At 53.4% G+C, this 24,476-nt stretch overlaps 1 protein-coding gene across 5 annotated transcripts in view; it reads left to right on the top strand.

Moving 5' to 3' along the window:
• The window catches only part of LOC140392876 (pleckstrin homology domain-containing family G member 5-like), a 243,494-nt gene that overhangs the window by 95,357 nt on the left and 123,661 nt on the right, over window positions 1–24,476 (top strand). For all 5 annotated transcript variants that reach the window (XM_072478625.1, XM_072478627.1, XM_072478626.1 and 2 more), the window contains 5 exons: window positions 6,750–6,845; window positions 7,139–7,189; window positions 18,494–18,643; window positions 20,322–20,432; window positions 22,010–22,159. In XM_072478625.1, coding sequence (XP_072334726.1) covers window positions 6,750–6,845; window positions 7,139–7,189; window positions 18,494–18,643; window positions 20,322–20,432; window positions 22,010–22,159 — 558 coding nt within the window. The remainder of the gene's footprint in view (window positions 1–6,749; window positions 6,846–7,138; window positions 7,190–18,493; window positions 18,644–20,321; window positions 20,433–22,009; window positions 22,160–24,476) is intronic.

The following is a 24,476-nucleotide window of genomic DNA, read 5'->3' as shown; positions in this document are numbered from 1 at the left end:
GCTTGATCTGGTTGTCCACCTTCGGTTGATATCACATCGCCAAGAAAGTTCAGTTTCTGGATGCCAATTTGGCACTTTTCTCTGTTCAGTTTTAACCCATAGGAATTAACTCCTGTTAGGACTTTCATTAGCCTTTCACAATGTTCTTCCGGAGAGTTGGACCATATGATCACATCATCTACATACACACAAACACCTGGTATTCCTTCAATTAGTCTCCATCGCAAGGTGGAAGATTTCTGAAGCTGATACTGTCATGTGAGAGTACCTTTAATAAATGGGTGTTTATTACTGCAGTGATGTCAGAGAGTGGGTGGAGCTGGGCTGTCTGTCAGCTTTTTATTTTCGTTTTAGGCTGTTTGCTGCAGGGTGTGTTTTAGTTTTGTTTTCAGAGCTGGATAGCTGCAGTCACAGCCAAAAGGTGTATTAGTCTCTCTCTGTAATCTAAAGTCTGTAAATCGATCCTGGTGATTTAAAACTAATAACAGTAGTGACTTTAACCTGATGTGCTTCTGGTAAAAGGTGTTTTAAGTCTTATGGATGTTAAAAGGAAAGCTTAAAGGATTACTTAGTGTTGTATTCTTTGAGGGTTGTATTTGAATTGATGGTTGCTAAAATGTTCACTGTATGTTTTAAAAAGGTTAACTTGAGTTCATAGAATAAACATTGTTTTGCTTTAAAAAATACATTTCCATTCCTGATGTACCACACCTGTAGAGTGGGGCATGTGCTCCCCATACCACAATCTAGTAAAAATTGTGGGTCAGGTGAACTCCATGATACACTTTGGGGTTCTCTAAACCCTTACCCATAACAAGTATTATGACAAAAGGTAATCGGTTAAAACAATATCGGCCAAAGGGAATGTTAAAGATACACAATTTTCTGCTTCTACTATCGAGACATAGTTGCCAGAATCCCTTGGAAGCATCCAATTTAGTGAAATATTTGGCATGCGGTTTCTGCAGTTATCGCTTCTCTTTTTGGGATGGGATAGTGTTCTCATCTTATATTATTGTTCAAGTCTTTTAGGTCAATGCACACTGTCATGTCTCCATTTGGTTTGCGCACGCACCATAGAGCTTACCTAGTCTGTCGGCTCACTTACTTTCAATATGATATCACATTCTTGCATTCTATCTAACTCATCCTTGAAACCGTCTCTTAATGGCGCTGGCATTCTTCTGGGCGCATGTATTACTGACTTAGCATCAAGTTTGAGTTTGATGCTGTATGTGAATGGCAAAGTGCCCATTCCATTAAAGTAATGGGGTGGAATTCTCCGACCCCCCGCCCGGTCGGAGAATCGCCGGGGGCTGGCGTGAATCCCGCCCCCGCCGGTTGCCGAATTCTCCAGCACCGGATATTCGGCAGGGGCGGGAATTGCACCACGCCGGTTGGCGGGCCCCCCCCCAGGCGATTCTCCGGCCCGGATGGGCTGAAGTCCCGCTGCTGGAATGCCTGTTCCGCCGGCGTGGATTAAACCATCTCTCTTACCAGCGGGACAAGGCGGTGCGGGCGGGCTCCGGGGTCCTGGGGGGGGCACGGGGCAATCTGGCCCCGGGGGGTGCCCCCACGGTGGCCTGGCCCGCGATCGGGGCCCACCGATCCGCGGGCGGGCCTGTGCCGTGGGGGCACTCTTTTCCTTCCGCCTTCGCCACGGTCTCCACCATGGCAGAGGCGGAAGAGACCCCCTCCACTGCGCATGCGCGGGGATGCCGTGAGCGGCCGCTGACGCTCCCGCGCATGCGCCGCCCGGCAAAGTCAGTTTCGCGCCAGCTCGCGGGGTACCAAAGGCCTTTCCCTCCAGCTGGCGGGGCGGAAATCAGTCCGGCTCGGGCCTAGCTCCTCAAGGTTAGGGCTCGGACGCTCAAGATGCAGAGGATTCCCCACCATTGGGGCGGCGCGATGCCGGACTGAATCGCACCATTTTTGGCGCCGGTCGGCGGACATCGCACCGATTGCGGAGAATTCCGCCCATGCTTGCATTTGCTCAAAATGTCTTCAATTCAATCATGTAGTGATCCATTTAAACTGTTGGCTGTGTGGATCCGTTGTACTAAATTTAGTTTAATGCACGCCTTTACACCAATTAACGATGACTTCTTGTCATCCACAATATCAAAGTCTTTTGGCATGCAGATGTCACCATGCTGCACCGTGAGGCAGCAGGAACCTTTGGTCAGTATGGCATTACCATTGTAATGTGTCAATTGGCAGTTTGATTTTCTTATTTTTGGAGTATTGTGTTCTTGTCTTAGATCTGCTTCTGTGATAAAATTTTCATGCTATATCGCGAGCATTTTTTTCCTTTTGCAGGACAAATTTTTCTAAAGTGGGCATTGCCACAGCGTGTGCACGTCATCACGTTAGTGACATCACTTTCAAAATGGCCACCATCAGTGGCGCGCTGTTTTCTGAACTGCGCCACAGCGTTAATGGCGTCAGCCACGTTGCCCGAGTTTGCGCCTTTTTCCTTAGCCCTGAACTCTGCATACTCGTTAGTGGATTGCTCACTGGCTTTGCACAGGCTTATGGCTTCTTCTAAGGACAGAATGAGTCTTTTTAATAATCTGTCTCGCAATCGCTCATCATAAATGCCAAACACTATTTGATCCCTCAACATCGAATCCACAATGGAGGAAAAATTACAGGACTGTGCTCTTAGCCTTAAATCCGTAATAAATGCATCTACCGATTCTCGATTAAGCTGCAGCTTGTTTCTGAACATGTATTGTTTGTATGTCTCATTGACTTGCGGTTTGCAATGCTCATCAAATTTCTCCACGACCCGTTCAAACTTTGTCCGATGCTCTCCGTCTGTGAATTCAAATTAATTAAACAATACTAATGCCTGCAGTCCAGCCAAATTGAGGAAGAGCGCGATTTTTCTGTGATCAGGAGCTGATTCTAACGCAGAGGCAGATAGAAAAACTTCAAATTGCTGTTCGAAATTCTTCCAGTTTAGACCTTCCATCTTGCAATCTGGAAATTGGTGTTGTCTTCGAGATCTATGTAGTGGCTTGATTGTTCTTCTTTTCTTTCTAGACTCTATGCTGTCGTTCTACACTTACAACTTACTTTTTAAGAACATACGCCTGGTACCATGTGGTGTTCTTTGTGATGCTTGTTCTCAGGATGGATGTTGTAGTGTTCACAAAGACCACACTGCTAACATTTATTTACGCTACTCAATTTACTCATGTAGTAACAATAGTTTAATCTATAATCTACACTCAACTACACTAGTCTCAACACTCTAATTATAACTGTACTGAATTCTCTATCACTGTTCTCTCTCGCTCTCCTCTCCAGCTCTCTCCCAGAAGTCTGTGAGTCACTGCTTACTATAGTTCTGCATCTAGCGTCATCTAGTGGTCAATTATGATATGACATTAACCCTGTGTCATCTGTACATATTCTATAATATCACACCTCCGCCTCAGTCTCTCTCTCTCTGTATGTCTGCCTTTCTTTGTCTCTCTCACTGTCTCTCTTTCTGTCTCTGTCTGTCCCTCCTCTGTCTCTCTCTCTGTCTGACTGTCTATGCGTCTCTGTCTCTCTCTCTCCCTCTGTCTTCCTCTCTGTCTGTCTCTCTGTTTGACTCTCTCTCTGTCAGTCCCTCTTTCTGTCTGACTCCCTGTCTGTCTCTCTGACTGCCTCCCCCTTTCCCTCCCTCAGTCTCTCTCGGCGGCATGGTGGCTAGCACTGTTGCTTCACAGCTCCAGGGTCCCTCCTGACTTGGGTCACTGTCTGTGCAGAGTCTGCACATTCTCCCCGTGTCTGTGTGGGTTTCTTCCGGGTACTCCAGTTTCCTCCCACAGTCCAAAGTGTTGTCACTAACTTTAGCCTTAGTTTAATTGCTCTGTTCTATCACCTTTGCTCTTGAGCCGCCAGGTATCTTTCTGATACCGCCACGTGGTTCAAGTCCGAGTAATGATCAATAATCCAATACACCGATTAGTAAGAGTTAAATCAAAGCACATTTATTATATACAGTAATCAATACTCATGCATAAATTCTACATCTAAGCTACTTCCTACAACTAACAGGCCAATACTTAACTTGGAAATGGCCCACCAGGTCAGGGAAACAAATGGCTTTTCGTTCGGGTTCTGAGCCTGCGGGATTCGAAGCTGGTACAGATTGATAGCCAGGAGTGCCTATCTCGTTGCGAGCGTTGAAGTAAGACTTAGGGGATGTTTCGCGATGGCTGGACCGGTCACTGTCAAGGGTTGGTCTGCATTGCTGAGTGATCCGGTCAGAAGAAGAAGCAGAAGGGTGCAGGAGGATGCAGAAGGGGTAGCAGAAGGGTCGATTTGAACTTGGACTCTATTCTTATAGCCCCCAGGGGCTTCCCACCTTTTGGGGCGGATCCTGTACCTGGTTCCAAGTGATTGGACTTTGTCCCAATCACTTGGTTCGATATTCTCCAATGCTGGAGCGATTCCTTGATCGATGGGCGGTCTTGAGGTGATCGTTCACCTCCCTTTGTGTAGGCTCCTGTTGGTGCCGAAAAGTCTGGGTTGGCTTTGTGTGTCTAAATTGTTGCACATTGTTCCCGGGGATTGCTCATTAGTATGTAGATGGCTAGTGTTTTGTTGTGCTGATGGTTCCTGGTATCGATCTTGTCTGGCCTTCCCAGAGGTGAATACACAGTCTACCTGTAGCTGCTTGTTTTAGTCCTGTTGGCTGATTTTCCCATCAGCCTTTGCCGTTCGCCATTTTAAATCGGGGTTAGCCATTCTAAATCGGGAGTTAGCCATTTTAACTGGCTACATTCCCTCCTTGTGATCCTAACGCGAAGCGTGAAGGATCACATCATTATGTTGCTTTCCATTCCCTGACCTGGGGGGGGGGGGGGGGGACACTTCCTTCATGGCCTCTGCACTGACCATAGCTATGCAAAAAATGTTTAACTAACAATTCTAAGGGCGCTATGTCAGACAGGGACATGCATTTACAAAACAATAAACTGGGAACCTCTAACTTATTCTTAATATATTACACTCACTTAAACATTCCATTATCCTACCTTCCTCAATCATACAACAAAATCATAGCATTTCATACAGTCTTCCCTGGCTTGGCAGTCAAGCTCAGGTCATACAGTTTGCTCATGAAAAAGTTCTTTACAGTTCTTCATTTACAATAACAATAAACACAAGTGAATGTACTTTATTATAGATCGCGGGGGTCGGGTAGTGAGGCGGGGTTCTGAAATGCCGTTGGTCTCTGGAGGCAACGTCCATGGACCCTGCCAGAGCCCGTGCCTCCCTAAGACCCAGGGTGTCTTTCTCTAAAAGACGCTGGCGGATCTCTGAGGAGCTCATACCTGCTACGAAGGCATCCCGGATTAGGAGTTCCGTGTGGTCGCTCGCCAAAACTTGCGGGCAGCCACAGCTTCTGCCCAGCACCAGTAGCGCGCGGTAGAACTCCTCCAACGATTCCCCGGGGCTTTGCTGTCTCGTTGCAAGCAGGTGACGTGCGCAGACCTGGTTTACTGAGCGGATATAATGACCGTTTAAAAGTTTGATTGCTGCATCAAAGTCTTCCGGCTCCTCGATGAGGGTGTAGATCCCAGGGCTTACCCTTGAGTGCAGGAGATGCAGTTTCTGCTCCCCCGTAGGTGTGCTTCCAGCCGTCTCAAGGTAGCCTTTGAAACACGCCAGCCAGTGTTTAAAAATCGCCGCTGAGTTCACCGCGTGGGGAATGAGTTGCAGACACTCCGGCTTGATTCGGAGATCCATCTTCTCTGCTTAAGTGTAGTCTATTAAATTGATGCACGATCAATGACTGCAAAGACGAGGTTAAAGCATAACTGAAGACTTTAATAGACTAGAACTGTTCCCCAGCAGCTCAGGTACAGAATGAGGGCTGCTGGGACGGCACCGACTCTTATACCCCGCCTATCTGGACGGAGCTACATACTATACAGCCAATGGTAAACCCCCAGGTTTGACCAATGGAACTTCAGCCTCTCGGGTGCTGCAGTACCTGATAATACCACATTCTGTAGTGCAGGTTCTACCGTACAACCCTTAATATAGGAACACAGCGGTTTACCACAACTATACTTTATTTCTAATGTTTGCAAATACAAACATAAATCCCTTAAAACTATCTTTGTTTTCCTAACACTGTCTGTCTCTCTCTGTATCTCTCTGCCTCTGTCTCTGCCTCTCCCTCTGTTTCCCTGTCTTTCTCTCCCCTCTCTTTGTCTCTGTCCCAATCCGTCCCTCCCTCTGTCTCACTCTCTTTCTCTCTCAGTCTCTCTCTGCTGTCTCTCTCTCCCCTCTCTGTCTCCCTTTCTATGTCTCCCTCAGTCTGTCTCTCGCTTTCTCTCTGTTTCTCTGTCTCTGCCTCTCTCTGTCTTTCTCTATCTCTCTCGCTGTCTCACTCTGTCTCTCTGCCTCTCTCTCTTTGTCTCTCTATGTGTCTCTTCCTCTCTGTCTCTCTCTCCCCCTCCCTCCTCTCCATCTGTACCTCTCACTCCCTCTTTCGCTCTGTCTCCCTCCCTCTCTCTCTGTCTCTATCTGTCTCTCTCTCTCTTTGTCTCTCTCTCTCTCTCTGTCACTCTCTTCCTCTCGATTTGTCTGTCTCTCTGTCATACTCTGCCACTCTCTCCCTCTCTCTATATCTGTCTCTCACTCTGTTACTCTTTCCCTCTCTCTATTTCTGTCTCCCTCTCTCGCTGTCTCTCTCCCTCACTATCCAGGAACTGAATTTCTCTTCTCTGTCTGTACAGAAATTATCCCGGAGACAGAGTCACCAACAGGAGGCTATTTGGGAGTTCCTGCACACAGAGCTCACCTACCTCCGGAAGCTGAAGATAATCACCAATGTGAGTACTCACTGTTGTCGTCCTGCTGACAGGGGAAATTCAGGCCCAGGCTCCACGTCGGACCCGTGCTCGGTAAATCCTCACCTCACTCCGTAAGGAACTGAGGCTCGCACACAGGGGCAAAGAAAGCCCCTGGCTTGACCACGGGCCCTGGGGGCACAGCGTTTGGGTTTCTGGTGGGTCACTGAGCGTGAAGACTTGGCAGCATGGAAATCAGCCACAAATATTCCTTTCCTTGTAAGTCTTGGTCACTTTTTTCACCAACTCCTTCTTCCCTTTCTCGCACCCCACAGCTCTTCATCTCGGGGCTTCTAAATCTTCAGTCAATTGGCATTCTCCAAGAGGTGAGTGGATCATCCTCAGATGTGAGATAAGAGAGAGAGACAGAGAGAGAGAGAGAGCGAGAGAGACAACAGAGAGCGAGAGAGAGAGAGAGACAGACAGAGAAAGAGAGAGAGAGAGAGTCAAAGAGAGAGAGACAGAGACGAGATAGAGCAAGAGACAGAGAGAGAGAGACAGAGAAAGACAGAGAGACAAAAAGAGAGAGAAATAGAGAGGGACAGAGAGGCAGAGAGAGACGGGTAGAGAGAGATACAGAGAAAAAGAGAGCACAACAGAGAGAGAGGGAGACAGAGAGAGTGACAAAGACATAGAGGGAGGCAGAGTGAAAGAGAGAGACAGAGAGAGAGACAGGGATAGAGAGTGACAGAGAGAGAGACAAAGTGACAGCGACAGACAGAGAGAGAGAGAGACAGTGAAAAAGAGAGACAGAGAAAGCGAGAGAGACAGAGACAGAGAGAGAGAGACAGAGAGAGACAGAGAGACAGAGAAATGCATACAGAGACACTGAAGTTCCTCGCCCAGGATTAATTCTCCCGGAATCCAGAGACAGATGGACAAATTTTCCGTTCCTGAGACTGAAGACACAATTCTCCCAAAAGGGAACAAAGTCCACTAGCGTAGCCTTAGTGCCGAGAAACACATGGCTATTCAACACAACTCATATTAAATAAGGGGCTAGAATGAGGAAAGGGCAGCTGTAGCTGCAAATAGCCCCATTTTGTAGCGAGAGATTGGTGCACCATTTTTAAATGGCATCCTGATCTCTGAGGCCCCCAACACGATCCCCGCCCCCCAGCCCAAACACGATATGGGAGGGTCCCCTGCCTGCATCGCACCCGCTAACACCCATGTAAAGCAGCCCCAGCCCAGTCGCGTGGAAAAAAATGCCAGCTTGGCACTGCCACCTTGGCACCATGGCAGTGCCCATGCCAGCTGGTAGTGCCACACGGGCACCTTGGAAATGCCAGGCTGGCCAGGGTGTCCAGGTGGCACTGCCAGGGTGCCCACGTGGCATCGGTAGTGCCAGGACATCACCCTGCCTGATGGGCATGCATCTTGGTGCTTGCGATCCCCTGGGAGACCCCCACGAGTGCAGTTCAGTCCCCATTTGTGGGCATTCGGCGACGGGCTGGAGAATCCAAATTTCTGACCGAATTGGGGGCCGGGCCGCATCCGCGATGCTCCACCCCTCCAAAGCAGCGTACCCGCAGAGTACACCGCGCCACGTTTCCACGGCCTCAGGACATTGGCTGAAGCCTGCGCCCCGATGTTCCACCCCCGACCGGCCAAGTTCTCTACGGCGCGGGACACGCGTGGTCTCACCCATCGGGAACTTAGCGTGCCGGCTGCAAACTCAGTCCAGCGCCGCCGCAGTCGGGGCAGGGCCGATCCGCGGGCAGGGGGGGGGGACATTATTCGGGGCTGGGGGCACTGTGGTGGGTGGTCCGGGGCTCACGAGTTGGCCGAAGGGGTGGACTATTTCACGGGTGCTCTACCCTGCCTTCCTGCTAGCCCCCAGCAAAATGGGGAATGGGTGGCCGTCTTGCCACCGTTCCCACCTAGTCTCCAAATCGGAGAATCTGAGGTGAAGGGGATAAAGCTTCAGATACTTCGTGAATCTGCACATTAGAGTGAGGCTTACCGCCTTGAGAAGCGGTGCCGGATTCGCCAGGTCCATGATTGACACTCAGGAGGCTGACAAGCTGCAGCCCCACATACACACTTCACCCCCCACACTCACCATCCCAGACAACAAGATGGCAGCAAGACGCCCGGCCCCAAGGTTCGCCAATGCTGAAGTGGAGATCCTGCTGGGCACCGTGGAGGAGAGATGGGCGATCCTGTTCCCCGGGGTGGCAAGGAGGCTGCCAGCCTCTGCCATTCGCCGTGCCGGGTGCAGGTGGCAGAGGTGGCCAGCGCCGTGGGCAACACCAGCCGGACCGGCCAACAGTGCCGGGAGAAACTGCATGGCCTACTCAGGGTGGCCAGGGTGAGTAGGCAGCGCTGTGCCCCTGGCACCAACCCCCATCCCACACGCCCGTAATCCCTCCCCCACCATCCCACACATACATGTAGCCCACCACCTGGAGGCAGCCCACCCCCACCCTGCAACACATGCCACCACCCATACCGGCCGTCAAGGCCGGGTGCCCTGGCCACCAGCTGCCTACCTCCTGGGTTGCGTGTGTTGGACTGTCTAACACTGTGCGTTATCTGTGTTGATCTCCCCCCCCCACCCACCACCAACAGGATAAAGCTGCTCATAACCGCCGGGAGCGAGAGAAGACCGGAGGGTAACCACCGGCGGCCCCTCACTGCAGCAGAGCAGAGGGCCCTGGACTTGGTCGGTGGCCTGGAGGAAAGGGAGGTCGCTGGGGTGGAGGTCAGCATCGAGCAAGGAAGTGAGACCCCGCTTAGTTGCGTTTCCCCATGGCACATGTGTCACATCCCCCCACCCCCACACCACGCACACAGCCGCCACCACCCCACACCACCGTCACCCTCACACCATCCCCAGGCCCACACCGCCCGCTCTCCCACACCACCCCCACACGGCTGCTGCATCATCACCACTACTCCCCCATCCCCAACACAACCCCACCCCCTTCTGCAGCAAACCCCCACCACTACAACTCCCCCCCCAGTTCACAATGCAATCATGCGTCTTGTGTTGTGCCTTGCAGGAGCTTCTGGTGATAGGGTGACCGCCTTCGCCCCCGACCCCATTCACAGCCAGAACCCCAAGTGTCGAGCAGCGACAAGGGCAACACCGCCATGGATGGTATATCTCGACCCGCATCCCAGGACACCCCGGAGTTCGAGTCCTCGGATGACACTGACTTCCCATCGCAGCTGTCTCCAACCCCTCCACCATCCCATAGACACCTCGGTTGGGCACTTTAGTGAAGAGGCTGCTGGGCCACTATCTGGTGCGCACCACACAAATGCTGCGGTACAGCAGGTGGAGGTAGGAAGTCCTGAGGGGGCGGGCGGTTGGAGGATAGCCTGATCCCAGGGACTAGCTACCGTCCAGACAGGTTTCGGGCTTCTGGAACGGATGGTCCCATCGATTGTGAAGGTACAGTCGCAGAGCCAGGGACTACATGAGGGGTTGTCGGCGAGCATCCAGCACCTGCAGGGCCAGTTGGAGGAGATGCTGCAGCAGGGCATGGTGCAGACCATATGGGCCACCCAGGCCGGAACCGCAAGGGTGACGTTTGTGGTGGAGGCCTGGGGCACTCAGTGCAGGCAGTGGCCGAGGCTCAGTACAGGACTGCTCTATCACAGGCAGCCATGTGCTAGGGCCACCTGAACATTGCAGCAGTGCTCATTAACGTGGCCCAGTCCCAGAGGGAGATGGCGCAGTCACTGGCTGGTGTGGCACACACCCTGAAGGTGGTGGCACATTCACAGCATGATGTGTTGCAGTCCCAGATGGAGGTGGTCCACTCCCTATGTTCTATGGCCGCGAGTAGCAGACCCTGGCCTCGACGGCAGCTGACCACCAGGACTGGCAGCGCCAAGTGGTTGGCGGTGTCTGTGCCCCTGGCCAGTACCCTCCACTCCCCAAGTCGGTGAAGCTGGAGGTGATCAGCATGTCCCGTGTGTATTGGCCCTGGCGCACACGTTGTGCGGCCTCCCGTGTCTGCCTGGGCCTCAGATTGTGCCCATCCTCACCCTCCCCTGCGTCCTCCTCATCGGATGAGGCCTGGCCTTCATCCTCCTCCTCCAGCACATCGCCCCTCTGCTGCGTGATGTTGTGGCAGCAGGCTGCCACGATGCGGGCGACCCTCCCAGCGCCATACTGCAGGAGGCCGAGGCACTGCTCGATCACACTCCTGTTCGGGGCATGGCCATTATTGTAGCGGGTCAGTCTGTGGCCTCTGGACAGGCATCATCAGCCACGACCGCAGTGGGTAACCCCTGTTGCCCAGGAGCCAACCCCCCAGTCGGGGGTGCTTCTCGAAGAGGCCAGAAACTGTTGAATGTGCCAGGATGAAGGCGTTGTGCACAGTGCCCAGGCATTAGGCACAGAGGTGCACGATGCGCAGCTCATGGCCACATACCAGCTGCGTGTTCATCGAGTGGAACCCTTTTGGTTTGTGAAGATTGGCCTGTCATGAGCTGGTGCTCGTAGGGCGACATGCATCTCATCGATCACCTCCTGGACCCAGGACATCCTGGCGATGGCAGCGAACCCCGCTGCCCGGGCATCCTGGTGGGCTCAGTCCACATTGAAATGGATGTATTGATCCGCCTGTGCATTTAGGGCCTCCATGACAGCACGGATGCATCTGTGCACCGAGCTCTGTGAGATCCCGGTCAGGTCCCCACTCGGCGTCTGGAAGGACCCCATTATGTGGAAATGTAGGGCGACCGTCGCCTTGGCGACCACCGGGAGCGAGTGTCCTCCCCCATTCTCCCGCAATGCCAGGTGCGCCATGATCCGACAGATATGTTGCACTGTCCCCATGCTCATCCGGAGTTGTTGACGGCATACCCTGCCGGGCAGGTCCTCGAATGATAGGCATTGCCGGCACATGCGAGTCCTCATGCGGCACCTCCTTGGCACCTCTTCCTCCTTTTCCTCGGCCTGTTGGGCAGGTGGCTCTCCGTCCTCACTCGCTGATCCTGTTCCTCTGGGACACGCTCCGCTGCTGCAGCTTCCTCCTCCTCGAGCAGCTCCAGCTCGTACAGCCGCAGTGCATCCCCTAGGAGGAAAGCCACTTTTAGGGCAGCACGGTAGCCTTGTGGATAGCACAATTGCTTCACAGCTCCAGGGTCCCAGGTTCGATTCCGGCTTGGGTCACTGTCTGTGCGGAGTCTGCACATCCTCCCCGTGTCTGCGTGGGTTTCCTCCGGGTGCTCCGGTTTCCTCCCACAGTCCAAAGATGTGCAGGTTAGGTGGATTGGCTTTGATAAATTGCCCTTAGTGTCCAAAATTGCCCTTAATGTTGGGTGGGGTTACTGGGTTATGGGGATAGGGTGGAGGTATTGACCTTGGGTAGGGTGCTATTTCCAAGAGCCGGTGCAGACTCGACGGGCCGAATGGCCTCCTTCTGCACTGTAAATTCTATGATAATCTATGACTATTGCTGGTTGAATTCCAAAATCCATTGTCTGCAGCGGGTGAAAGGCCGACATGTTCAATGGTGCAACCCCCCCGTGCCCAGCCAGGTCCACCAGCTATGTGATGGCCCCGGTTGGCACTCCGGAATCTGCCTCTGCATGTCCCCCTCCATCCCTACACCCCTGGCCCGTCTGAGCCTGGCACTGTGAGGGCCATCTAACCCTGCCGCTCATCCCTGCTGCCTGGGGTACCATCAGCTGGCGGGACCCTTGCCAGCAGTACACTCCACAGCTCCCGTCCAGCTCCCCCCTGTAGGGGCTACTGTTGCCGTTGGGTGGGCCGCGTGATGCCCCGCCGGTGGGTGGCTGCTGGTTGGGGGGGGGGGGGGGGGTATGGCTGTGTTTGCGGTGTGGGGATGGGGCTGCGGTGGAGGCATGGTGGGGTGGAGATGTGGGGTCTGGAGTTCGGGGGTGGTGGCGTGGGGGCACCCCTATGGCCAGTGTCACTCTGCAGAACCAGGGGCCACGTTGGGCGGTCCCCACAGTGGGTGGCTCAGCACGATGGCTGCCTTGCAGGCCGCAGCAATGGTGGTCCGTGCCTGGACACCACCCCAGTCCCGTGCGGGGTCACCCCGGCCCCCGGACTGTACCCCCCCCCCCTCACCCTGGCCCTGGCAGCACCCATCCCCACCCCAGCCAACCTGGCTGGAGTCAGGACTGGCAGCCCACGGTCGTGCCCCTGTGTGTCCTGCCTCCTCTCTCTCCCTCAGCAGCCACGACGCCTGTTTCCCGATTTTTAAAAGCACAAGTGAACCTCGCCATCGGGAATTCCCCCCAGTGGAGGTGGAGAATCGCAGCGACCCCGGAGAATACCGGGTCAGGCCCGCTAATGAAATGCAATTAGCGCCTACTGTACGCGCAGAGTAGAACGCAGTGACATCTCTGTCGAGGCACCAGAGAATTGCAATTTGACGTGAACCTGGCGCCTGCCACCATTTCGGCTTAAAAACCGGTTCTTCGCCCAATCATATTTCTCAATTTCAGTGTCGGCCGACAGAGAATCCCGCCCAGGAGCTTCAATCCCAACAACATCCTGGGGGTTACCATGGGCCAGAATCTGAATTTGCACCAGATGTATAAATACTGTGGCTACAACAACAGGTCAGAGGCTGGGAATCCTGCAGAGAGTAACTCACTTCCTGACTCCCATCAAAATACAATCTACAAGGCACAAGTCAGGAGCGTGATGGGATACTCTCCACATGCCTGGATGAGTGCAGATCTCAACAACACTCAAGAAGCTCAACACTATCCAGAACAAAGCAGCCCAGTTCGATTGACAATCTAGCCAAAAACATTCACTCCTTCCATCACTGACGCACAGTAGTAGCCGTGTGTGCCGTCTACAAGACGCACTGCAGTGAGTCACCAAGGCTCCTTCGACAGCACCTTCTAAACCGGTGACTTCTATCATCTAGAAGGACAAGGGGCAGCAGACATATGGGAACACGCCCACCTGCAAGTTCCCCTCTGAGTCACTCACTATCCCGACTGGGAAATATATCAGCCGTTCCTTCACTGTCTGTGATGAACGGTTACTGTATTACTGTACCCTTATCATCATGTAAGGTGATGTCCCCTTTAAGACTGGGCCCATGGGGGACTCCACCTCCGGCTCCGCCCACCTGGGAGCCTTATATAAGGGGCTGCCTTGTGGGCGGCACCCAGTAAGCACACGTCTCGGCACCAGGCTAGTTCTTAACTTATTAAAGCCTTCTTTACCGTTTTACTCTCTAGCGTCGTTATTGCGGGTACAACAATTTAATAAGCACCAGGATGGATGCAGGCCTAAAACCAGAGAAGTTCAATCTGGAAGCACGGACACCGGAGGCAAAGGAAATTTTTAAATACTGGCTCTGATGCTTCGAGGCCTACCTGTTCTCCTCAGAGACTCCCATCCTGGGGCCACGCAAGCTGTGCCTACTCCATGCCTGGGTGAGTCACAGAATCTCGGCCACACTCGAAAAGGCGACTACCAACGAAGAAGTGGTTGAGTTACTACACAAGTGGTTTGTCAAACCCATCAACGAGGTACATGCCCGGCATCTGCTCTCTACCTGCCGGCAGCGTTCGGGGGAATCGCTAGACAAATTTGTAGAAAAACTCATGTACGCTCACCACATCAGGATGTGACAGGGGAAGTCCAAATGAACCTGCACATCAGAGACGCTTTCGTGTCCGGCGTCCGCTCGACCTACATCCGGCAGCAGCTACTCAAAAACGGGGAAAAAGACCTACAGGCAACGCTAACGCTATCCTCCTCGCTGGAAGTGGCCTGACATAATTTGAGCAAGTACCCCGCGGACCCTGCGAGCCCCCCTTGGACTTCCCCAGACTCGGCCACGTTACGGACCTGCGCTGCGCGGCGACCCGCCAAAACCGGGGGCACACCGTGCTACTTCTGCGGGCAGGGCCAGCATCCACGCCCACGCTGCCCAGCCCGATCCGCCATCTGCAGCGACTGCAGGAAAAAGGGGCATTTTGCAAGGGTCTGCCTGGCCAGGCCCAAGGGCCAGAAACACAAAGAACAGCAGACACAAAAATCAGGCTCACAGGCCCGCAGGCCTCTCAATGCGGCTGCGCATCGACCCGACACGCCCCTTTTTGACGTGTTAACCGCCTCGTGCAAATCATGGGGGCGGCCATCTTGTTGCCGGCCAGCTTCTCAACACGACACGTGCGACCGACGGCGGCGGCCATTTTACGAATCCGACTCAGCTAAGGACTCGGACTACCCGCAACTGGGAGCGATCACCCTCGACCAAATGCGGCCAAAACATCTGCAGAAGTCTATGATGAAAGTCCAGGTCAACGGGCGCGACACGCCATGCCTTTTTGACTCCGGGAGCACGGAGAGCTTTATTCATCCTGAGACGGTAAGGCGCTGCTTCTTGCGCACCCATCCCGTATCCCAAACCACAGCCTTCGCATCCGGGTCCCACTCGGTACAAATCAAGGGCTATTGTATTGCAGATCTCTTGATCCAGGGCGCCGAATACACCCGTTTCAAACTGTATATCCTCCCTCACCTCTGCGCTCCCCTGCTGCTCGGACTGGATTTCCAGTGCAGCCACCGAAGCCTGACACTGAAGTTCGGCAGACCCTTGCCCCCCCCCTCACGGTATGCAGCCTTGCGACACTGAAAGATGCACCCCCCTCTCTATTCGCGAACCTCACTCCCGACTGTAAGCCCATCGCCACCAGGAGCCGGCGGTTCAATGCCCAAGACATGACTTTTATCAAGTCAGAGGTCCAGCGTTTACTGGGACAGGGGGTCATCGAGGCTAGCAACAGCCCCTGGAGAGCACAAGTGGTGGTAGTCTGGTCCGGGGAGAAGAAACGGATGGTCATGGATTATAGCCAGACCATAAACCGATTCACGCAGCTTGATGCGTACCCCCTTCCTCGCATCGCGGAAATGGTAAATCGGATCGCCCAATACCGAGTCTTTTCCACGGTCGACCTCAAATCCGCCTACCACCAGCTCCCCATCCGACCAAAAGACCGCCCTATACTACGTTCAAAGCAGCCGGCCGGCTCTTCCACTTCCTCAGGGTCCCCTTTGGCGTCACAAATGGGGTCTCTGTCTTCCAAAGGGCGATGGACCAAATGGTTTGCGGGCTACATACCCGTACTTGGACAGTGTCACCATCTGCGGCCATGACCAGCAGGATCATGACACGAACCTCGAAAAGTTCCTCCAGACCGCCCGAGCCCTCAACCTGACCCATAACGAAGAAAAATGTATTTTCCACACAACCCGGCTGGCCATCCTCGGCTATGTCGTGGAAAACGGGGTCCTAGGTCCCGACTCTGACCGCATGCGTCCCCTAAAGGAACTTCCCCTCCCCCGCAGCCTCAAGGCCCTCAAACGGTGCTTGGGGCTCTTCTCCTATTACGCCCAGTGGATCCCCAACTATGCGGTCAAAGTCCACCCACTCATGAGGACCACGATATTTCCCCTGTCGGCTGAGGCCCGATCGGCCTTCAGCCACATCAAGGCCGACATCATCAAGGCCGCTATGTGTGCGGTGGATGAAACTAACTCCTTCCAGGTAGAGAGCGATGCATCAGACATCGCCCAGGCTGCTACCCTCAACCAGGCATGCAGACGAGTAGCGTTCTTCTCCCGAACCCTCACCGCCACCGAGGTTCGACACTCTGCAGTCGAGAAGGAGGCACAAGCCATTGTGGAGGCTGTGCGGCACTGGAGGCACTACCTAGCCGGTAGGAGGTTCACTCTCGTCACCGACCAACGGTCAGTAGCCTTTATGTTTGATAACGCACAACGAGGCAAAATAAAAAAACTATAAAATTTTGAGGTGGAGGATCGAACTCTCCACCTACACGTACGATATCAAGTATCGTCCCGGGGAGCTCAACGAGCCCCCAGGTGCCCTGTCCCGCGACACTTGCGCCAATGCGCAGGAGGACCGCCTGCAAGCCATCCACAATGACCTCTGTCACCCTGGGGTTACCCGGCTGGTCCACTTTATCAAGTCCCGCAACCTACCTTACTCAACCGAGGAGGTAAAGGCCATGACCAGGGCTTGCCAGATCTGTGCCGAGTGCAAACCGCACTTCTACCGTCCAGACAAGGCTCGTCTCGTGAAGGCCTCGGGGCCCTTTGAGCTACTAAGCATGGACTTCAAGGAGCCCCTCCCGTCCACCAACCACAATACCTATTTCCTCACCGTTATCGACGAGTTCTCCCGCTTCCCATTCGTCATCCCCTGCCCCGACATAACCTCTGCCACCATGATAAAGGCACTGCACAGCATCTTCACCCTGTTTGGTTTCCCCGCTTATACCCACAGCGACAGGGGTACATCGTTCATGAGCGATGAACCACGTCTGTATCTGCTCAGCAAAGGCATGGCCTCGAGCAGAACGACCAATTATAACCCGCGGGGAAACGGGCAGGTGGAGAGGGAGAACGCGACAGTGTGGAAGGCTGTCCTCCTGGCCCTACGGTCGAGAAGTCTCCCAACTACCCGCTGGCAGGAGGTCCTACCCGACCCCCTACACTCCATTAGGTCACCCCTCTGCATGGCCACGAATGAGACCCCTCACAACCAATTGTTTGTCTTCCCCAGGAAGTCTACCCCCGGGGTCTCGCTTCCACCTTGGCTGACAGCTCCGGGACCTGTTCTTCTCCAGAGGCACGCGAGGAGACATAAAACGGACCCCCTGGTCGAGAGGGTCCGATTACTACACGCAAACCCCAGATACGCCTACGTCGAGTACCTCGACGGCAGGCAAGATACAATTTCCCTCCGGGATCTGGCACCCGCTGGTTCCCCCACTACAGATATCCCCTCCCTCACAGACCCCTGCGGGATCTGGCACCCCCCCCCCCCCCCCAGTCCCACTCCCCGTCGGTGGACACTGACCGCGCGCGCACTAGCAACCCCCCCCCCCTCTACACACCCCATCGGCACCGGCACCGCTACCCCCAGCCCCAGTTATTTCTCCTGCGCACGGTCCCCTACCCCGACCCGGACCAAGGCTCCGACCACCGTGCTCCCGAACAAACCCTCAACTAAGACGTCCGTGTCTGCCGCACCACCGCCCGAGCTGAGGAGGTTGATGAGAAGGATCAGGCTGCCAAAACGAATGGACTTATGGTGGCACTTCACCCCCGCCGGACTTTTTTAAAAAACAGGGGGTGAATGTGGTGAACGGTTGCTGTATTACTGTACCCTTACCATCATGTAAGGTGATATCCCCTTTCAGACCGGGCTTGGAACCCTGGGGGACTCCGCCTCCAGCTCCGCCCACCTGGGAGCTGTATATAAGGGGCTGCCTTGTGGGCACCCTGTAAGCACCCGTCTCGGCACCAGGCTAGTTCCTAGCTTATTAAAGCCTTTGTTACCGTTTTATTCTCTGGCGTCGTTATTGAGGGTACAACACTGTTGCTGGGTCAGAATCCTGGAACTCCATTCCTAACAGCACTGTGGGCAATGGGGGGTTGGGCTGGAGCACTCATACCCTCCCCTGGCGATTAGCAAAATAGATTCTCCGCTGGCTCAATCAAGAGGAAGTTTGGCATAGGCCAGTTCGTCCCTGACGCCTTCGCACCCAAGACCTCACGATCCCCACGCTCTCTCTCTGGGTGTCCTCCCCACCCCCCTAAGAGCCAGAAGGACTGAAATGTCAACCTGTGATTCCTACAGGTCGATCCGCGTCAAATCTTCAGCAACATTCAGGAAATCATCCGACTCCATCGGCAAGTCTGGCAGGAAGTGATGTGGCCCGTTCTGAACCAGGCGAAAGTCTCTGGGAACCCGTTGGACCCCGTTCTCCTCTGCCAGGGCTTACAGACGGTGAGGTACATCCCATTGGTTGCTAGGTTGGGTGGGAATAGCGGGGGTGCGGGGGGAAACGTTGCTAGGTGCAGATACAAAATAATCGGGTGGGTCCTCTGCAAACAAGAGCAATGTGATCGAACCTTGTTTTTTTGTCTGAATTAGCCGGGAGCTTGCCGAGCCATTTGTTCACCATTGGTATAATGGCAACCCCTCGGCCAATCAGAGCCCACTTGTAAAGCAATTATTGTGAGAGTCTGAAATTTGGTACTCTTGTGTTTATCCTAACGAATGTGAGAGGGGAAGGTTTGGCCACATGATTCTCTTTGCGGGAATATTCAAAGTTAACCATCCATTATTCACAAGAATCAGAGCCCACAGAATTGGAGGTTAGTTCTTAGCTTCCTCCATCCATCCAGACTTAACTGTTCAACTCTCGAGTGCCTGGACCCACCCTCCTGTGTAACCATCAACTCAGACAAATCCTCGTTGTTAAAATTCTCAACCCCTTTTTCAAACTCGTCCATGGTCCTCGTCCCCTCCCTATCTCTGGAACCACCTACAGCCCCTACACCCCTGCCTATCACCGTAACCTCCCGCATCCAGCAGCTACACCCCTCCCTACCTCTGTAGCCACCTTCAGTCCCTACAACTCTCCCTGCCTATCACTGTAACTTCCCGCACCCAGCAGCTACCGCTCCCTATCCGGTAACCTCCTCCAGCTCCTACACCCATCCATATCCCTGCAACCTCCTCCAGCCCCTACACCCATCCATATCCGGTAACCGCCTCCAGCTCCTACACCCATCCCATATCCGGTAACCTCCTCCAGCTCCTACACCCATCCATATCCCTGCAACCTCCTCCAGCCCCTACACCCATCCCATATCCGGTAACCTCCTCCAGCTTCTACACCCATCCATATCCCTGCAACCTCCTCCAGCCCCTACACCCATCCATATCCCTGCAACCTCCTCCAGCCCCTACACCCATCCCATATCCGGTAACCTCCTCCAGCTCCTACACCCATCCATATCCCTGCAACCTCCTCCAGCCCCTACACCCATCCATATCCGGTAACCTCCTCCAGCCCCTACACCCATCTCATATCCGGTAACCTCCTCCAGCCCCTACACCCATCCCATATCCGGTAACCTCCTCCAGCCCCTACACCCATCCCATATCCGGTAACCTCCTCCAGCTCCTACACCCATCCATATCCCTGCAACCTCCTCCAGCCCCTACACCCATCCCATATCCGGTAACCTCCTCCAGCTCCTACACCCTCCCTATGTCTGTAATCTAGTCCAGCCCCTACAACCCTCCATATCTCTGTAACCTCCCTGGCCCCTACATATAGGGAGCGGGAGGAGGACGGGGGTGAGTGGAGGAGGATGGAATGTGAATGGAGAAGGTCCTGGAAATGGGAGAGGGGTTGGGTGAGTTAGTAGTGGAATGTCTAGGAGGGAGTTTGGAAGATGGAGAGGAGGAATGATGGGATGGAGTGGGTAGGGGAAGATGGGGCACTGTTCAATCGAGGGGGGAGGGGCAGGTGCAGGGTTCGCGTGAGAGACGTGGATGGGGCAGGAGCAGTTGGATAAGTTGAGGAAAAGACAGGGTGTGGGGGCAGTGAGGGAGGAGCAAAAATAAGCTAACAATGTCTGAACTTTCTCTCTCCCCTCACCTCCCTGCATAGTTCCCAGAGCAATTCCACTCGTATATCCATTACTGCCTCTCGGAGGCACACTGTCTCCAGTACACCCATGTCACCCAGCAGAACAACAAACTTTTTGCCATGTATGTCAAGGTAAGTGGCCACCATCACGCCAACATTGGCAGCCATTTTGACTGGGTCCTTGGAGTATTAATTAACGCAGGATAACCGTTTCCCCTTCTCCCTCGGACTCTGCAAGCGGCCACTGAGTCTGGGTCGGAGACAGGGACCTCGTGGGCCTAGGAATTTTGGCTCAATGACCCCAGGGAAGGGATCAGGGTCTCTTCAGCCTATGGATTGAGGCTCACTCACCCCAGGGAGAAGATCACAGCCTCGCAGGCCTGTGGACGTAGGCCCCCTGACTTGTGGATTTAGGCGCATAATAATAATCTTTATTAGTGTCACAAGTAGGCTTACACTAACATTGCAATAAAGTTACTGTGAAAAGCCTTTAGTCGCCACACTCCGGCGCCTGGTTGGGTACACTGAGGGAGAATTCAGAATGTCCAATTCACCTAACAAGCACATCTTTCTCGACTTGTGGGAGGAAACTGGAGCACCTGGAGGAAACCCACACAGACACACGGAGAACGTGCAGACTCGCACAGACAGTGACCCAAGCCGGGAATTGAACCCGGGTCCCTGGCGCTGTGAAGAAACTGTGCTAACCACTGTGCTACCGTGCCGCCCACCGTGACACCAGGAAGCAGATCGGGGCCTGTTGTGCCTGTGGATCTAGACTCACTGGCCCCAGGGAGGGGATAAGGCTTCTTGGGCCTGTGGATTTAGATTTACTGACCTCAGGGAGAAAATTGGGTATTTGCAGGCCATTAGATTTAGGCTCACCGACCCCAGGGAACGGATCAGGAACTTGCAAATCTGTAGATTTAGGCTCACTGACCCGAGGGAAGGGATCAGGGCTTTGCAAGCCTGTGGATTTAGGCTCACTGACCCCAGGGAAGGGATCAGGGCCTTGCAAGCCTGTGGATTTATGCTCTCTCACCTCAGGGAGGGGCTTGGGGCTTCTTGGGCCTGTGGATTTAGGCTCACTAACATCGGGGAGGGGATCAGGGCTTCTTGGGCCTGTCGATTTAGGCTCACTGACACCAGGGAGTGGATCGGGCTTCTTGGGCCTGTGGATTTAGGCTCACTAACTCCAGGGAAGGGATCAGGGCCTTGTAAGCCTGGGGACCTAGGCTCTCTGACCTCAGGGAAGGGATCAGGGCCTTGCGAGCCTGTGGATTTAGGCTCTCTCACCTCAGGGAGGGGATTAGGGCTTCTTGGGCCTGTGGATTTAGGCTTACTGACACCAGGGAGGGGATTGGGCTTCTTGGTCCTTAAGCCTGTGGATTTAGACTCACTGACACTGGGGAGAGGTTCAGGGTCTCCTGGGCTTGTGGATTTAAGCTTACTGACACAGGGGAGAGGATATTGGGCTTGTGGAGTTATGGTTACTGACACCGGGTAGGGGATGTTGGGCCTGTGGAGTTAGGCTCATTAACACCGTGAGGCGATATTGGGCCTTGTGGAGTTAGGCTCACAGATCCCGGGCTGGCGATTGGAGTCACTCGTGCCTGTGGATTTAGGCTCTGCTCTGACCACAAGGACATGCGCCTCTCGGGTCCACTGAAGTTGAGATTTATTTTGTACACATTGTTGCTTTTGTGTAGTGGGCAGAGACACACAAACAGAGCAACAGGATGAGGCTGAACGATATGCTGGTAAAACCTCACCAACGCCTCACTAAGTACCCACTACTACTTCGGGCCATTCTGAAAAAAACAGAGGATGCCATCACCAGGGAAACCATCAGCAGCACGGTAAGGAGAAGCTATCTAACCCTCCTTCTCAAATACCCCGAGACATTCCCCCCTCTCAGGGAGATATCTGCACACTGATTGGTGTCTCTCAGCCTCCTCTTTCTTTCAGGGAGATATCTGTACACTGACTGATGTCCCTCAATCCTCTCTCAGGGAACTATCTGTATGCAGACTGGTGTCCCTCAATCCTCTTTTTATCAGGGAGCTATCTGCACACTAATTGGTGTCCCTCAGCCTCCAAATTTCACTCTCTTCAGGAGATCTATACACTGACTGGTGTTGCACAGTCCCTTCTCTCCCTCTCAGGGAGATATCTGTGATACACCATCAATAATACACAACGAGTGATAAACGTAACTGAGGCTTTAATACACTAAACAGCAACCTCCTGCCTCTGGACACGAACTGGGTCCAGAGGCGGAGACTTGCCACTTTTATACAGAAGCCCGAGGGGAGGAGCCACAGGCGGAGCCAGCCTGGACAAGCCCAGGCATGCACGATACAGCACAATGCATATAATACAACAAAGTGGTTTACCACAATCTGTACACTGACTGGTGTCTCTCAGTCCCCTCTCTCTCTCAGGGAGATATCTGTACACTGACTGGTGTCTCTCTGTCCCTCTCTCTCAGGGAGATATTCTACACTGACTGGTGTCTCTCAGTCCTCTCTCTCTCAGGGTGATATCTGTACACTGACTGGTGTCTCTCTGTCCTCTCTCTCTCAGGAAATATCTGTACACTGACTGGTGTCTCTCAGTCCTCTCTCTCTCAGGGAGATATCTGTACACTGACTGGTGTCTCTCAGTCCTCTCTCTCTCAGGGAGATATCTGTACACTGACTGATGTCTCTCAGTCCCCTCTCTCCCAGGGAGATATCTGTACACTGACTGGTGTCTCTCAGTCCTCTCTCTCTCAGGGTGATATCTGTACACTGACTGGTGTCTCTCTGTCCTCTCTCTCTCAGGAAATATCTGTACACTGACTGGTGTCTCTCAGTCCTCTCTCTCTCAGGGTGATATCTGTACACTGACTGGTGTCTCTCTGTCCTCTCTCAGGAAATATCTGTACACTGACTGGTGTCTCTCAGTCCTCTCTCTCTGTCCTCTCTCTCTCAGGGAAATATCAACTAAAAGGTAAACACTGCAGGTGCTGGAATTCTGAAATAGAAACAGAAAATGCTGGATAAAATTAACCGGTCTGACAATGTCTGGAGAGAGAGACAGATATAATGGTCTGTGTCCATGTGACACATTCTCAGAGCTGAAGGGAGTTAGAAATGTGATGGGTTATATAGTTGGGGGGGCAATGTGGCAGAATAGGAGGTTGTTACGTTCTGTGTTATGGTCGTAGTACAGTTTTACACAGACCATCTAGTTTTTTGACGAGTAACATAATTTATTAAGAAGATCAACACGTGGAAAGATACCTAACGAACCGCAATACAAACGGTAACTGATAATTGACTTCTCCTGGAATACATCTAATGCGACTGTCCTCTAGCATGACTCACTACCGACTCTCAGTCACATGGTGAATTTCTATCGCCACCTGCTGGTCGGAGTCAGAGATAACTATATACATTGATAGAGCTACATTGATGGGCATATGCATTGGCAGAGAGATTGACAAAGATGTCATTGATACAGGACAAAGGGGGTGTTGATGTTAGCATTAGAGTCATAAGAGGTCTCCGGCACAAAGAAGGCCAATTCAAGGAGGTACACCAGGACTTATGCCTTGCAAATAAGGACGCACTGTGCTGTAATTCAGGTTGATGAGGTCCTCAAAAACAGCTAGGCAGGCTTGAAATGTTCCGGAAATAAATAGAAAATCTGGCACAACTCTGTGCTGACAAAGCATCAAACCCGCTTTGAGATTGAATGTGATCCAGGGGCTCCTCGGATGAGAAGTTAATCAAAGCGTGTTGACCTCCCTCCCATCCAAACAAGCAATATGCAAAGACTCACTTTTGCCTCCCTGGTGCCAGGGTCCAGGATGTCTCCGAACGGGTAGAGGGAATCCTGAAGGGGGAGGGCAAACAGGCAGAGGTCGTTGTACATATTGGTACTAACGACATAGGCAGGAAGGGGCATGAGGTCCTGCAGCAGGAGTTCAGGGAGCTAGGCAGAAAGTTAAAAGACAGGACCTCGAGGGTTGTAATCTCGGGATTACTCCCTGTGCCACGTGCCAGTGAGGCTAGAAATAGGAAGATAGAGCAGACAAACACGTGGCTAAACAGCTGGTGTAGGAGGGAGGGTTTCTGTTATCTGGACCACTGGGAGCTCTTCCGGGGCAGGTGTGACCTGTATAAGATG

The sequence above is a fragment of the Scyliorhinus torazame genome, chromosome 16 (assembly GCF_047496885.1).
Source record: "Scyliorhinus torazame isolate Kashiwa2021f chromosome 16, sScyTor2.1, whole genome shotgun sequence".
In the NCBI taxonomy this organism is placed as follows: domain Eukaryota; kingdom Metazoa; phylum Chordata; class Chondrichthyes; order Carcharhiniformes; family Scyliorhinidae; genus Scyliorhinus; species Scyliorhinus torazame.
The sequence above is the reverse complement of the archived record's forward strand: the minus strand, read 5'-3'. Positions and strand labels throughout refer to the sequence as shown.